We start from the raw sequence: 13,898 nt of genomic DNA, 5'->3' as shown, positions 1-13,898 counted from the left end.
TATCTTTGTTCTCTTCTTATTTATTTTATTATTAGTGTCTTTTTAAATTTAATTTCTTTCATTCTCTTTAATTCTATTCTACTACCTCTTTTATTACTTACAAATTGAGTATTTACCAATGCAAGTACAAACAAAGTTTATGTGGACTCGACACTCGATTTTTCATTTAATCTTTACTACTTATGATAAAATTAGTACACTTACCAATATGCTGACAGAGTCATATAATTTTGAAGATTAAATTGATCATTCACTCTTATTTATTTATTTCACTAAGATATTCATATTTTTCCTCTATTCGTTTAATTATTTTATTCATACATTTATCACTCATGTTAACATTTAATAATTATGGCACATTTCTTTAAATCTTTCCTATAATAAATACAAATATTAGATGATTCTTGGATTTTTTAATGTATTAAATAAATATATTTTTGTCATAACACCATTTGTCATTTTATAAATTTTAGAACTAATTTAACCAATCATTATAATTTTAAAGACCATTAGTAAAATGTTTTTTTAGAACTATGAAGTGTTTGGATAGTATGTTTTAAGTTTTGGATTTAATCCTCATGGTTGTTTTTGTTTATATTTCTTTAATTATTTTGTTGATACATTTATAACTTTTCTATTGATATTTAACAAGTATAGCTAGTGTTTTTTTTTAATATTTCCTATAATAAATACAGATATTAATTTATTCTTGAAATTGTTTAATGTATTAAATAAGTATTTTGTGTTAGCTTAGCCGACACTAAATATTTGAGAGGATAAAGTGTATCAAGGTGATATCTCCTCATGCTATTGGACAAACAAAAGGTACACAATGTTATTTAGGGTGGTGTCTCCTACATTCTTAGTGGCAAAAATCATCCATTTTGATAAATATTTTCTTAACCAATAATTAGTTTTTCATTTTTAATCCATTTTGGTGAAAAAGCTGATGAAAGACCACAAGTAGTTTTCCAACTCATTGGATTAGAGGTCAATCTTACTCGCAGGGTATGGTCACGGTTGAATCAAGAAAATTTTACATACAAAAAAAGTCAAACAACTCTTACTAGATAGATTTTTCTGTCACATATGAATACAACAAAGTCTTATTTCAATGCGTCATTCTTATGGGTTGAATAAGTTTATTTAATTAAAAGTTAAATTACTTATTTAATCCCTATAGTTTCATGATTCTTATCTTTTTAGTCATTTTAGTTTGAAAATGATTTTTTTAGTCCAATAGTTTATATTTTAATTATCTTTTAGTCCTTGTAGTTTAAAAGTATTCTTTTTAGTGCTTATAGTTTGTATTTTAATTCTCTTTTAGTCGTTATAGTTGAAAGTGATATTTTTAGTCCCTATAATTTGTATTTTAATTACCTTTTAGTCAATACTAAAAAATATATAAAAATAATTGACTACAAATTATTTACAAATTATCAATTATTTTTTTATTACAAATTATCTTACGATAAATTAGTTACGAATTATTGGTTAATATTTTTGTAGTTAATTGTAATCGATAATATTACTCATATTTTTTATGGTAAGGACTAAAAATGAATTAAAATATAAAGTATAAAGACTAAAAAGATCACTATGAAAACTAAAAGAGAATTAAAATACAAATTATAAAGACTAAAAAAATTACTTTCAAAACTATAGACACTAAAAGAGAATTAAAATATAAATTATAGGGATTAAAAAAATCACTTTCTAATGATAGGGACCAAAAAGGTAAGAATCGTGAAATTATATAAATCAAATGAGTAATGTAACCCTAATTAAATATATGTTTAATTTAAAGTTTTTTTTTTCAAAATGTTTATGTTTAAAAAATATTTTTTATATAATTTTTAAAAAGATTCTTAAAAATTTGACAAAAATAAATGTTAGTATTATTAAAATAAATTAAATTAAATTAAATACGTATTAAAATCTTAAACATTTTAAGAATTCATAATTTTTTTTGTCCATATTACTTTATAAAAAAATAATTTATAATGAACTTGAACTTTTCATTAAGAAGGGACCCGCGCCGGTATAAAATTTCTTACCAAAGTGGGATCTGGTGGCTAACGAGTTCCACGAGGTGTTGTAACGGCTTAACGAGAATGGGATAAATGGAGAGGATCTCTTCCACAATAAGGGATGTCATAAATATAAATAAATAAAATGTTACTTTATGATGATGTTTAAAATGTCAATTATACCCCTTGAACTCTTGCTTCTTAGAACCAACCACCATTCTGAAAAAAGGTAAACTATCTATTTCATTCTTTATCTTATTTTTTTTTATTCATTTTAATCTTTTGTATTTTTTAAAAGATTCTAAATGGTCCTTACATGTAGGTAACATCAATGACAATCAAATTCGAACAGCTACAAGTCATGGCAAAATGAAAAATAAAAAAGATACAAAAAAAGATGCTCTTGCCATGAAAACATGTCATAGGAGTACTTATCATTCTAGAAATAGTTAATGTAGTGGATAGAAGTAGTTATCATGTAATGAATAATAATAGTTATCATGTAGTGCAAATGTACAATTATTAGCCATAAATTATTCCCTTTGTATTGAATAAATTTGACAGAAATATATTAATTATTTCCTCTTTCTTGTTTTTCTTGCTTAACAGAGATTCTCTTTATCTTGAATACAAGGACGGGTAACCTTACACAACATTAGCAGTTTCTTCCTTCACAAACAATAATTCCTTTTTCCCAAATCAAAGATGACAAACCTCTAACAATTTAACGATTTCAATGTTACTGTTCAAAGTTGGGATTCAATCCAGGAAGGGGAAGGGGAATATAGTGATATCACCTTCAATTTTAAAAAAACAATATTCGGTACTCTTTTTTTCACTTGGATTAGCTTGGTTTGTTCTTTTTTCTGTGACGTTTCTACGTTTTTTTTATGGCAAGCTACATATTGAATTGGTGCCATTAATTTAGTTACAATCATCATTGGTCCCCGTGATGACAAAGTTACCATCATTGTCCCCAATATTAGACAGCAGCTCCGATGCTACATGCCTTGAACAAAATTGATTGGTATCAGTGTAACTGATCTGAGTGTGTTTTCTTCTTTTCAACAAGGAATGGTTTGAACATCATTAGTATTCCAAGTGCTTCAACTATGTTCAGTACAAAGAACACCATATGGGTGCCTGCAGTTAAATGTAGAATAGTAAGTAAGCTCAAGTAATACAGCTAGCATAAGAATCAATGCTCTTAATTTATATTGAAATGATTGTCTTGCTACACAATAGTCCATTTTTTTTTATCTGTAGGAATTAAACACGCTACCAGAAAATTTATAATACTTACATACTCTGCTTAATCGACTGAGCTAGACCCCCTTGATTGTTACACAATAGTTTATTGTACCACCACATACATATTTTTTTCTTTGTTTAGATTAATTGAAATAAATGCAATGTTTGATCTAATGTGCACACAGATTAAAGCTGCTGTTGTTGAAGGCTAACTGACTTTAACGATAGTCAGAGGGTTCCATGTTCCATATATGAAACAGAAACTAGAACAAATAAATTAGTTGAACATCATACCTGGGAGGAATGAAGCATCCATCCGCTTTTGTGACCAAGTTAATCTGCATTGACCATGATCATATAAGAAAATTTTAGATCATTCTTAATGTATCATACTTGTGGCAGAATGTATCTGGTTAAGAACTACAGGTGAAAACTTTGTTAACTGCTAATGCATTAAAATATAAAGAGAGTAATTTCTATTAAATAGTTCAGTATGACGGCAAGGCTCACGGTATATAAATTGACAGGTAGCAGGCTACCTTCATCTTTTAATCTAGTCAACTAACAGTTAGGCATGAAAGAACCATATAATAAAGGAATTAGCATGAAGTGTTGGGAACACATGAATTAGATTAATCTTCTATGTTATTATAGATCACGTGAAAAAACTTGTACATTAATATGCAAGTGTTATAACAAGTATATTTGACATTTTTTGAACCGACAAGTTGAATAAAAGCTGAAGGCAGCATAGGAACACTCACACTGCACCACCTGTAGCAGGGCCAATAGCTTTGAAAAGAGACATGGCTGTCATAGAAATGCCATTAGCTGCCCCCCTTTGGTGTTGTTCCTGTCGTCCAAATTAACATGTTATCATTAATAACTAGTCTCAAGTATTGTATAGAATCAAAAGACAATGAAATTATACAAAAATTTACCACTGCTCGGTTTTGCAGAAGGAACAAACTAGTTATAATGGTGATCTAAATCCAATAAGAAAGAGTACAATCAGTCAAATTTGCAACACAGAAACTTTTCTGAATCAAATAAATTGATCTACTGAGGCTTAGTATATCCAATTTCATATAAACCCTCAAAATCACTAATAAATGATTAAATAAATGAAGAGGTGCACTTACGGACATAATATTCTTCAGAATTGAAGCAATACTTATCACTATGTATAGTGCCAAGCCTGACAACAATGCTATGAAGGGGTAGCTTTGCAAAAGTGGTATGGTTAACATCTGCACATGGAACCAAAGTAACAGGACATATTTCAAATGACAAAAACTGAAATGCTGAAATACAATCATTGCCACAGTTAGTTGAAAACTCACCCCTGAGAAGCGGGCAATAACAATAGGTCCACTAGCTTTTTCCACAAATGGGTATAAGGTAAGTTGGTAAATAATAAGTGCAAGACCTGAAAACTTGATAAGTCATTCATTACGCAAAATATCTATTCTGCAATAGGAATTGTACCATGTCAAAATTTTGATAAAAGTATATAACTAAAGGAATAAATGTAACTTGTTTCAAGTGGTATGGAATTATGTCATTACTGTTCCAAACTCCAAAGTCCAAACTTATTATCATGCAAACTTGGCTATTGCTCATGCTTCCTCTTTTATAAAGAGAAAGATAAAAGAACCTTGCTGACAAAGTTAAGCATCCTGGAGTCCTATAACTAGAAAAATTGGCTAGTAATAGAGGCTAGTAATATGGAGTTCATTTTGACCGACCAATATACATTTGAATTAGTAACTTTTTGAGATCAAAGTATTTTTTACCATATAAATCAACGGACTAATTCTGATTTAGGCACAGAAAGTTATGATATTTGAGATGGCTATAGCTTTTGATATCAAAACATACTTATTTGAATTTACAAAGCTACATTCAGAATATGATCAGGTCAAGAAAGTCATTCTCAAAGCAAGGTAAATTATGGTGATGACCGAGACATGTCTAAAGATTATTTGACTTAAGTTTGGTAATAAGGGAAATTCATTCAACAAGACCAATAAAAGGAGAAAAAAAGCCAGCAGGTAGTTATCAAGTGGCCTCATGTAAATGCATAAAATTTATGAGCAATCTTTTGTGGAAGGAAAGTTAGGAAGAAAACATGTATGCCCTACAGTAATAAGCATATATTGTTGGTTCCAGAGATGCACCTGATATTGAAAGAACATCACCAACATTATCGGTTGTAAAGTTCAAACCCCCCAGCCTTTGAGGACTGACGGCCCATAATGAGAAAACCTAAAGAAAGCAGGATGAATGAATGTTGTTCACTTAAAAATGCATGGATAAAAAGCAGGAAATCCAAGCAGCATATATTTATGTAGATGCATAGATGGTTTTTAGCCTCAATGAGTACAAATGAATTATACCTCTTGATACGCAATATCATGAAGTGAGAAAACACAATAAACAATGATAGATGACATTAAGGGCCAATTCAGGAGGAGGTTATCATTCTTTTGGATTATCTTTTCATTGCCAGCTCCACTGTTTCCACTTTCTAAAGCTTTGGCATCGTCTGTGGATTCATTGCTACAATTGTGGTTGTGAAGTGTTTCCTGCAGGTATGTTAAACAATTATGCTGATGTGGGAGACAGACTAGACAATATAGACAGTGAAGATGGTTCTAAATTATAAAATGTGATCATAAAATTGTTAGAACATAAGAAACATGTGTAAACAATAAACAAATACGTTTGAACCTAAGAAGCATACCGGAATCCAGATACAGCCAATAGCTACTACAAATGCGAATGCAGAAATTATAAGGTTGGGCAAGAAGTATGGAAACCTGCAGAATAATTTATGTTTTCATAAATGAAAATCAACACATCATTCAAGGATAAAATGATAGAAAGACAAAGACGAGAGGAAAATTGAATCCAAAAGTTCACTTACTTATCCCAAAAAGAATCCTTTGTAAATATATGTGGGTACTTCTCTACAGGCTACAATGAAAATTTTCCCAAAATATTAGATAAACAAGTGATAAATATGTGCTGATATATGTTTACCACAATCCCTGCGCATGCACACTCACACAGAAACTCAAGTACTTAACAACGCAAAATGTGAAAAAAATGAAAAACACATTTTCTTTTCCTTTCAATATGGAAGATGGATTATTTGAAAAATTTCTATTCCTCAATTAAATACAGAATTTCAGGCATCAACCTTGTCAAAAAGCCAGAAGTCTTTCAATTCAAAACAATTCATTTTACCAACATATACAAAATTCAAAGCTTTTATGCAAGATGCATCTTCTAGGTATACTCCAAATAGCAAATAATATTAGATAGTACCTGAGCCAAATAGCCCCCCAATGCTGGGCCAATGATCAAACCTATGCCCCAAGCTGCACTGACCTAAAATCAAATCTCACTTTTGATTATTATTATGGAAATGTAGTTCTAAAATCTACTAGTATAACAGAGTTGGTGATGCTTACAGTTGAGAGTCCTATAGCTTGGTGTTCTTCTCGAAAAAGTTCAGAGGCATAGGCCTGTTAAATAGAGGAGTTAGGCAAACAGAAGTTTAAATGGAAGTGTGAAAGCGATTGAACAAGTTATATATCCAATTGTGCACACACATTCAAAATTTGTATCCTGAAACATGAAAGTGCTAACTTTGATACCTTCACTGGTCCAAGCAAACCATTTAAACTTCCCAGAAGAAATCTCATGATAACAGCCATCCAAAAATTTGTGCTAAGGCCAAATAATGTGTTGAAAATGACACTGAAATCAAGCAACCATTGATAATTTCGTACTAGAAGCTGCACATAGAGCATAACTTAAAGAAAGCATTCAATTGATTGACAAATATACTTACACTGCAATAATCCCCATAACTATAACAGGTTTTCGGCCATAGCGATCGGCTACAATTCCCCATAACACAGATGTCAAACATCTGCCAAGCATGAATGAAGAGCCTACAGCATTTTTTATCATCCAGCCATCACTAATAAATAACTTGCAAGGATTGTTGAAGATTTTAAAAAATTAAAATCATAGAAGTAATCTTACCAACATAACCAGCATAAGAACTAATATCAGCTTCTGTTTTCGCAATATTGAAATCCCTTACCTGAAAATGATGCATTATTGAAGAATGATGATGTATATTATGTGCATCAGCATAAAGTTAAACATTAATAAAATTCGTGAGTATTTCGATAACAAGTGACTAAGCAGAACGGAAAACAATAAGCAATTAAGAATTGACTTTATCACATCTAACATATTGCAATTATCAGTCTCACAGGAAAATTATATGGTTGAGAGGGAACAGAAATTGGTATAATATTATTGAGGAAGAAATGGAGGGTACTTGGTACATTGAACAAAATTTACTGATTAATGACTCAGAGGCTTTTAAATTACTTAGATTGAACATTATTCAGTTCTTGAGACCACCATTAATCAGTTGTTTGCATGCCAAAATTGCAATTTGTATAAGTGGTCTCACTGGAGGACTAAAATTCATTCACATTGACCAAAGAATAAATTGCTATTTGCAATAAGACACACTTTCCATTTTTTTATCGGTAAATGTTAGTGGTTAATTGTTAGTTTTTTGTTGGCGTGGACAATTGTACCCATGACCTTTTCCTCCCTCCCTTCTCCTTTTACCACCAAATCAACTTTATAACTCCAGACACACTTTCCATTGATAGCGATTTCTTTTCTCCCATTCAAACTAGCTCAAATACATCTCTTCCTTCTGTAAGTTAGTCTTGGCCATAAACATTCCCAGAAATACAAAACTACTGTGAGAACCAGCTGCTGGGACTGGGAGAGGAATGTCTTCCACAACCGTTTTTAATTCCTTTTATGACTGGAACAAAGATTTACAGTAAACCAACATTATAGAACCAATTATTTACATTATATATAAAAATGATGCGTAAACAGTGGATTGATCTTAAATTCCTTTTTGAAATGCCAAACAGAGATGATGTGAGGATTGAAGGGAGTTTCACTATCTGCATTTTTTATTTATAAATATAAATAAATAAAAACTGAAATTAAACTTGAAGCACTAAAATATATAGATGTGTTCTCAGACAACTTAAAAAATAATGTCACAAAATCAGAGTATACATCAAATGAAAAGGTAACAGTAAATACCCCAGTAGATAGTTAAACTCACCATGAAATAGAGGAATGGAAAGAGAGATGATATAGGCAGTGCTGTACATGTACAGGACAAAATAGAGTGATATCAGAAAGGACAAAGAAGTTGTTTCAACTGATTGAGAAATACAAAATATGACAACTGGTAAAACACAGAATCAAACACTGATTTTCCTTTCAAAATATTAAAATTGAAAATCCCATAAAAAAAATTTAGCATTTAACTTTAATTCTCCCCCACTACTCATATGTGATTAGAAGGCACTATTTTTAGAGTTATAGTACACAATATCAGCATCATTCAAGAGAAAGAGTAAATAGTCATGTTCAATCGGTAACCACTAAGGATGATCTTTTTCTGATTTTCTCCAATAAAAGAAAAAGGATGAACCTAAGTTAAGAAGTGAACAACTTGAAAAAGACTAGTGTTGCAATTCAGTTTCAGTTCTGAAGTTAGGCACCAACTCAATTTTCTTGCCAACATGGTTGAACTTTTAAGGTCTTTGATTTGGCAACCTCTATAAGCAACACCCCCTCCACATGTGCCTGCGTGAACAGGCTATACACGAAGATAGACCTGATATCAAACCCACAAGGGTCAGACTAGTCCTGTGGGTTTTGGTAGTCTGCATGAGATTCTAGGTTCAAACCTCACGTGCCGTCAATGTACACACTCAAGAAAAAAAAATGATTCAATATCATATTAGATTTCATCTTAAAATTAAATAATATTATAACTATGATTGTCTAATAAATATATAAGTTGCACTTTAAGAATAGATACAGACAATGTGAAACTTTCTAACACGTCCCGAGAGTAAAAAAAAAAAAGAGAGCTGGAACAACCAATTTTTCCAGAAGTGAAAAAATACTCAGAAAAGAGTGAAATGTTAATTACCAGCACACAGCACCACCATCCACATGATAAAAAGATTTGTAACAGGTACACCCTTTCCCTCACTCAATTCTTTGGCTTGATCCACTTTACAACCTGGGCAGTCCTTGTAGTACTTCCTCTCCAACAACGGTTGTTTAACATTCTCCTCTCCCATGTTTGTGACACTCACAGGTCCCTCTCTTTCCTACAACATTTTACATGCATCATTCAAACCCATAAGAGATGATCAGAAAAGATGTCAATCCACTTTGTAATTTGTTTTGAAGCAGAAAATGGAGATAATAAAAGCTTGAGGAAACAAATTAGCATACTCACAACCAAAGGAGAAACTCTAGGATTTGTCCTTGGTTTGAGAATGGAAAAATGAACACCAATAACACAAGGTCTAGATTCTAGTCTCACGGGTTATACAAAGAGACATGACAAATGCTTGTTTTTTTTTAGAGCCGCAACCGTAGAGGAATGTTTGCAGGTAGCATCATTGCACACGTCACACAGAGAAAAATGGCCAATGCATGGGGACAATGACTATTGAGGAAAAGTCTTACAAGAAAGGTAATTAATTAATGGGAATGAAGCTATTGAATCCCCGTATCTAACACCATATGTAGGAATAAAATAGAAGGAATTGGTAAAGAACAAACAAAGGGGTCATATATCAAAAGACATGATAAGAGCCTAATGACGAGGGAAAAGAAGACACGCATAATCTGTCAAACAGGAATTAGTTCCATATTTTGAAGTTGATCGAATCTTTGGGTTGCGGTGTTTGTGTTGCTATTTGATTCAATTTTTAAATGAAAAAATCATCTAAATTAAATATAAAATAAAAATATGATTTTTTACTTTACGAATATCATAATTTTTGACATTTCTAATAATATCAAGTTTTATTCCTCTCTTGCCATTTCTAATTTCTGGAATTTTAGTTTTAGATATAAAATATTAAATCTAAACCAAATCAATTCAATCTTTCAAATAATTTAAAATCTATTAATTAAACTTACATAATTATTATCTTATATTATTATTTTAAAAATAAATTTCATTTTTATTAAATTTTGAAAAACATATTTTAGTCTAAAATCCTTTTTTTTACTTTTATTTAGCATTATTATAAAATTATAACCAACACTTTTAGTAACATAATAATAAATTATACATAACTTGATATTTAATATTATTTTTTAATATATGAAAATAATATATGCAAGATTACAAAATAAACTAAATATCATAAATTATTTAATACTTATTATTATAATTACCACAACAAAATTTACATATTATAAATTTATTATAAAAAGAATACACTATAAATCACATACTATAATCGTTAAAATTTTAAAATAAATCTAGTCACTTCATACTAAACATTCAGTATTTAAAACAAAGATTTGCAAACTAACCTAATCAAACCATAAAAAAAATATGTGATTTTTGAGAACTTTAGTTTTTGTGATTTTCAATTTAAGCGGTTTTCATTTTTTTTTGATAGATTTCACGGTTTATAATAAATAATTTGGTTCGATTTTGAATAACCATATCTTTGAGATACCTATGGCTCTAATCTGAATTAGTTAACATTAGAAAAATCCTTTTATTTATGTGAACAATAGCCACAATAAGGATCAAATTCAACTCTTCATGTTGAAGCAAAAGAAATTCAACTCTTCATGCAACTACTCTAACCCTTAATACTATGCAGACATGACTAATTTGTTTAAATATATTTTTAGTCTATATAAAATAAATAAATTTTGATTTTGATTTTAGTAGAATAATAGCAATGAAGATCGATCGTAACACTTAGTGCATCTATTGCAACCACTAGCTACCGCTAGGCTAACCTTAGTGGGCAACAAATTTAGATTTTGATTACGATCTTAGTAAAACATTTTATTTCATCCTAAACAATATGAAATTACTGGTTGTTGCTCTCTATGATGGTAAATTGTGACACTCATTATTGAAAAATTAACCAACTATTAAGGAGATCTATTTCAATTTGATTGAAAGTGGTATGAATAATTTTTTTTTTTGTCTTTGCTTCGTGCCATCTAAGTTCTATCAAATGGTTGCAGAGATGTTTGTTAAAAGGACACATCACATGTTCACTTGTGAAAAAATTCAAGATTTTTAATTTTTTAAATCAATTATATTTATAATTGATGTACAAAATTTTATTATTCTACGTTAGAAAGAATGAGGGTGAGAAGAGGAATTTTTGCATTGGTCATAATAAAATTTTCTACATCAGTTATAAATATAAATGAATTAAAAATTATAAATATAACTGATTTAAAAAGTGAAAAACATCATGCATTTTACATTAGCATATAGGTGAGCAGCTGATGTGTGCCACCATTTGACAGAACCCGATAGTAATAGACAATTTTTTTAAAAAAAATGTAGAAAGCAACCACACAAAGAAATTTTTTTAAGGAAGTAATTGTGAAATTTGAGTATTTTTTAAGGATAAACACATAATTAATCCTATTGAATGAAATGTATTTTTAAGATAATTTCATTAAATAAGATATAAGTAATTGAGATTTTTTACATGAGACAAAAAATAAATTTTTTTTATTGTATATTCAAGACTTGAGGGAGTAAGTGGAAAGAGGGAGATGATGAGTCTCAATATTCTAAGGGTAATTTAAGAAAAAAATAATATAAATTATTAATAAATTTAATATATATTACTTATGAAATTAATCATTTTTTTAAAGAATGTAAATTAGATAAAATAGTCACATATTCTAAGTGTTTAATGCTACTTACTACATTAATTTATAATTTTCTTAATCTTGAATAATACTGAGAGGGAATATGTTTTAATTTTTAATGCAATTTTTCTCACTAATTAGATGCCAAATCATAATCATTTCCAGAATCCATAAAAATCCATAACCATCCATCTCACCTATAAACGTCATTCTTAATTTAGTAGAAGTTGTTCAATCCTATAATTGAAGACTACAGTAATGCATTAGTACCAATATTAAATTTTGAATTTGGCGTTTTTATTATTCAGCTTGTAGCTAAAATCAATTCTGACAGCACACATTCACTAGAAAACGCGGGGTGGGGGGCTGAACTTAACCAGAAGTTTGCAGCTCAAATCCAATTTGAACACGGAAGACAACAGACGTCGGCAATGATGGATACGTCGTTGTTCATAGATACCCTTACTATGCATGCATGGGGGCAAATATACATTTTAAAAAATATGGTAGTCGACAACATAATTATTATTGTTTCATATATGATTTTAAAAATATTTTAGGACATGCAATATAAATTAATTGAAGATGAAGAGGACACAAATTTAAATTTGTTATTCTCCCTATTCTAAGTGTTGTGTTTGGAGAAAATTAAGTCTCAAAATATGTGTTATGTCAAAACTTATTATTGAATTCAATAACTTTTTTTTTTACATGGAACAATTATTTATCTACAAAATATTTGAAAGACAAACATGCCCCACCTCTATATTTTCTCACTCTTCCACTCTCTCCCTCCCTCTCTCATTTAATATCTACTCGTTATTAAAAGATTTGTAACCGCCATGTTACTTCTACAATATTCTCTTTCTTCGTAATTTAAAGAGCATGGAAAGCTTTGCGATTCATCCACTTTTACGATAATATATATGATAATTTTACTCATTAGATTTCAAAACTATATATATATATATATATATATATATATATATATATATATATATATATATATACGCGTTCAATTGAACATAGTTATTAAACTCAACTCATATCAATTAGGTTCACTTAAGAATCGGGCATCTAATCGGTATGAGTCACATGTTCAATCGGTTCTACATATGATTTGGTATGATCTGATTCTCGAACCGGTGACTTGGTGACCCGATTGAATCGGCGGGTCATGCAATTTGTAGTTTTTTTTAAGATTGAACAAAATCACTTATATTAGAAAAATAAATTTATGCCTTCCACTTGTATTGTTTATAGATTTGTTTATATTTTTTTACCAAGCATAATTATATCTTGAAATTTGAAATGATAAAGTTGTTATCGTTTTAAATTTTTCCTTTGCTAATTTGTGTATGTATTTATTATAATTGTCATTGTACAACAATAGTATATATTTTAGATTCTAACTTAAGGTTGTTTATATATAGTGAATTCTAACCTTACATGTTGCATGGTGTATTTTAAGATAATATTGAGTATAACTTGCTAACTCATTCATACTATAAAAGCAACAGTGTGTACAATAATAAATCCCACAAGTATTTGTTAACATATACATTCTTATTTTAAGATATTCTTTAGTTATAGCCTGTTAACACACTCATACTAAAAAAAAGAGTATATGCTAGCAAAAACACACATATATATATATATATAGAGAGAGAGAGAGAGATCATATATATGAAAAGAATGTATCTTATATGAAAGTAAGAGAATAAAAGTGATCACATGACCTTAAATCTTAATTGTTTATATTTAATTATACGATCAAGATTTAATCATTTAACATACATATATTTGTGTGTTATGGTGTGA

General features: G+C 29.6%; 1 protein-coding gene across 2 annotated transcripts; it reads right to left on the bottom strand.

The window, feature by feature from the left end:
* Positions 1-2,736: 2,736 nt before the first annotated feature.
* LOC114376754 (protein ZINC INDUCED FACILITATOR-LIKE 1-like) lies at positions 2,737-9,920 on the bottom strand. Of its 2 annotated transcripts, XM_028335014.1 has the most exons (18): positions 9,664-9,920; positions 9,349-9,532; positions 8,467-8,507; positions 7,341-7,401; positions 7,144-7,246; positions 6,947-7,049; positions 6,761-6,814; positions 6,615-6,677; positions 6,211-6,260; positions 6,028-6,103; positions 5,681-5,869; positions 5,462-5,549; positions 4,625-4,710; positions 4,424-4,531; positions 4,223-4,267; positions 4,046-4,134; positions 3,576-3,619; positions 2,737-3,173 (listed from the first exon to the last, which is right to left on the bottom strand). In XM_028335014.1, the coding sequence occupies exons 2-18, from the start codon at positions 9,500-9,502 to the stop codon at positions 3,061-3,063; spliced, it is 1,467 nt and encodes a 488-aa protein (XP_028190815.1). In that variant the 5' UTR covers positions 9,503-9,532; positions 9,664-9,920; the 3' UTR covers positions 2,737-3,060. The 2 variants fall into 2 exon arrangements, with proteins under 2 accessions (XP_028190815.1, XP_028190816.1); XM_028335015.1 differs by lacking the exons at positions 8,467-8,507; positions 9,664-9,920 and having other exon boundaries at positions 9,349-9,472.
* Positions 9,921-13,898: the final 3,978 nt, after the last annotated feature.

Source organism: Glycine soja, chromosome 11 (assembly GCF_004193775.1).
Source record: "Glycine soja cultivar W05 chromosome 11, ASM419377v2, whole genome shotgun sequence".
In the NCBI taxonomy this organism is placed as follows: Eukaryota; Viridiplantae; Streptophyta; class Magnoliopsida; order Fabales; family Fabaceae; genus Glycine; species Glycine soja.
Note: the sequence above shows the minus strand (reverse complement) of the source record. Positions and strands in the feature narration are given on the sequence as shown.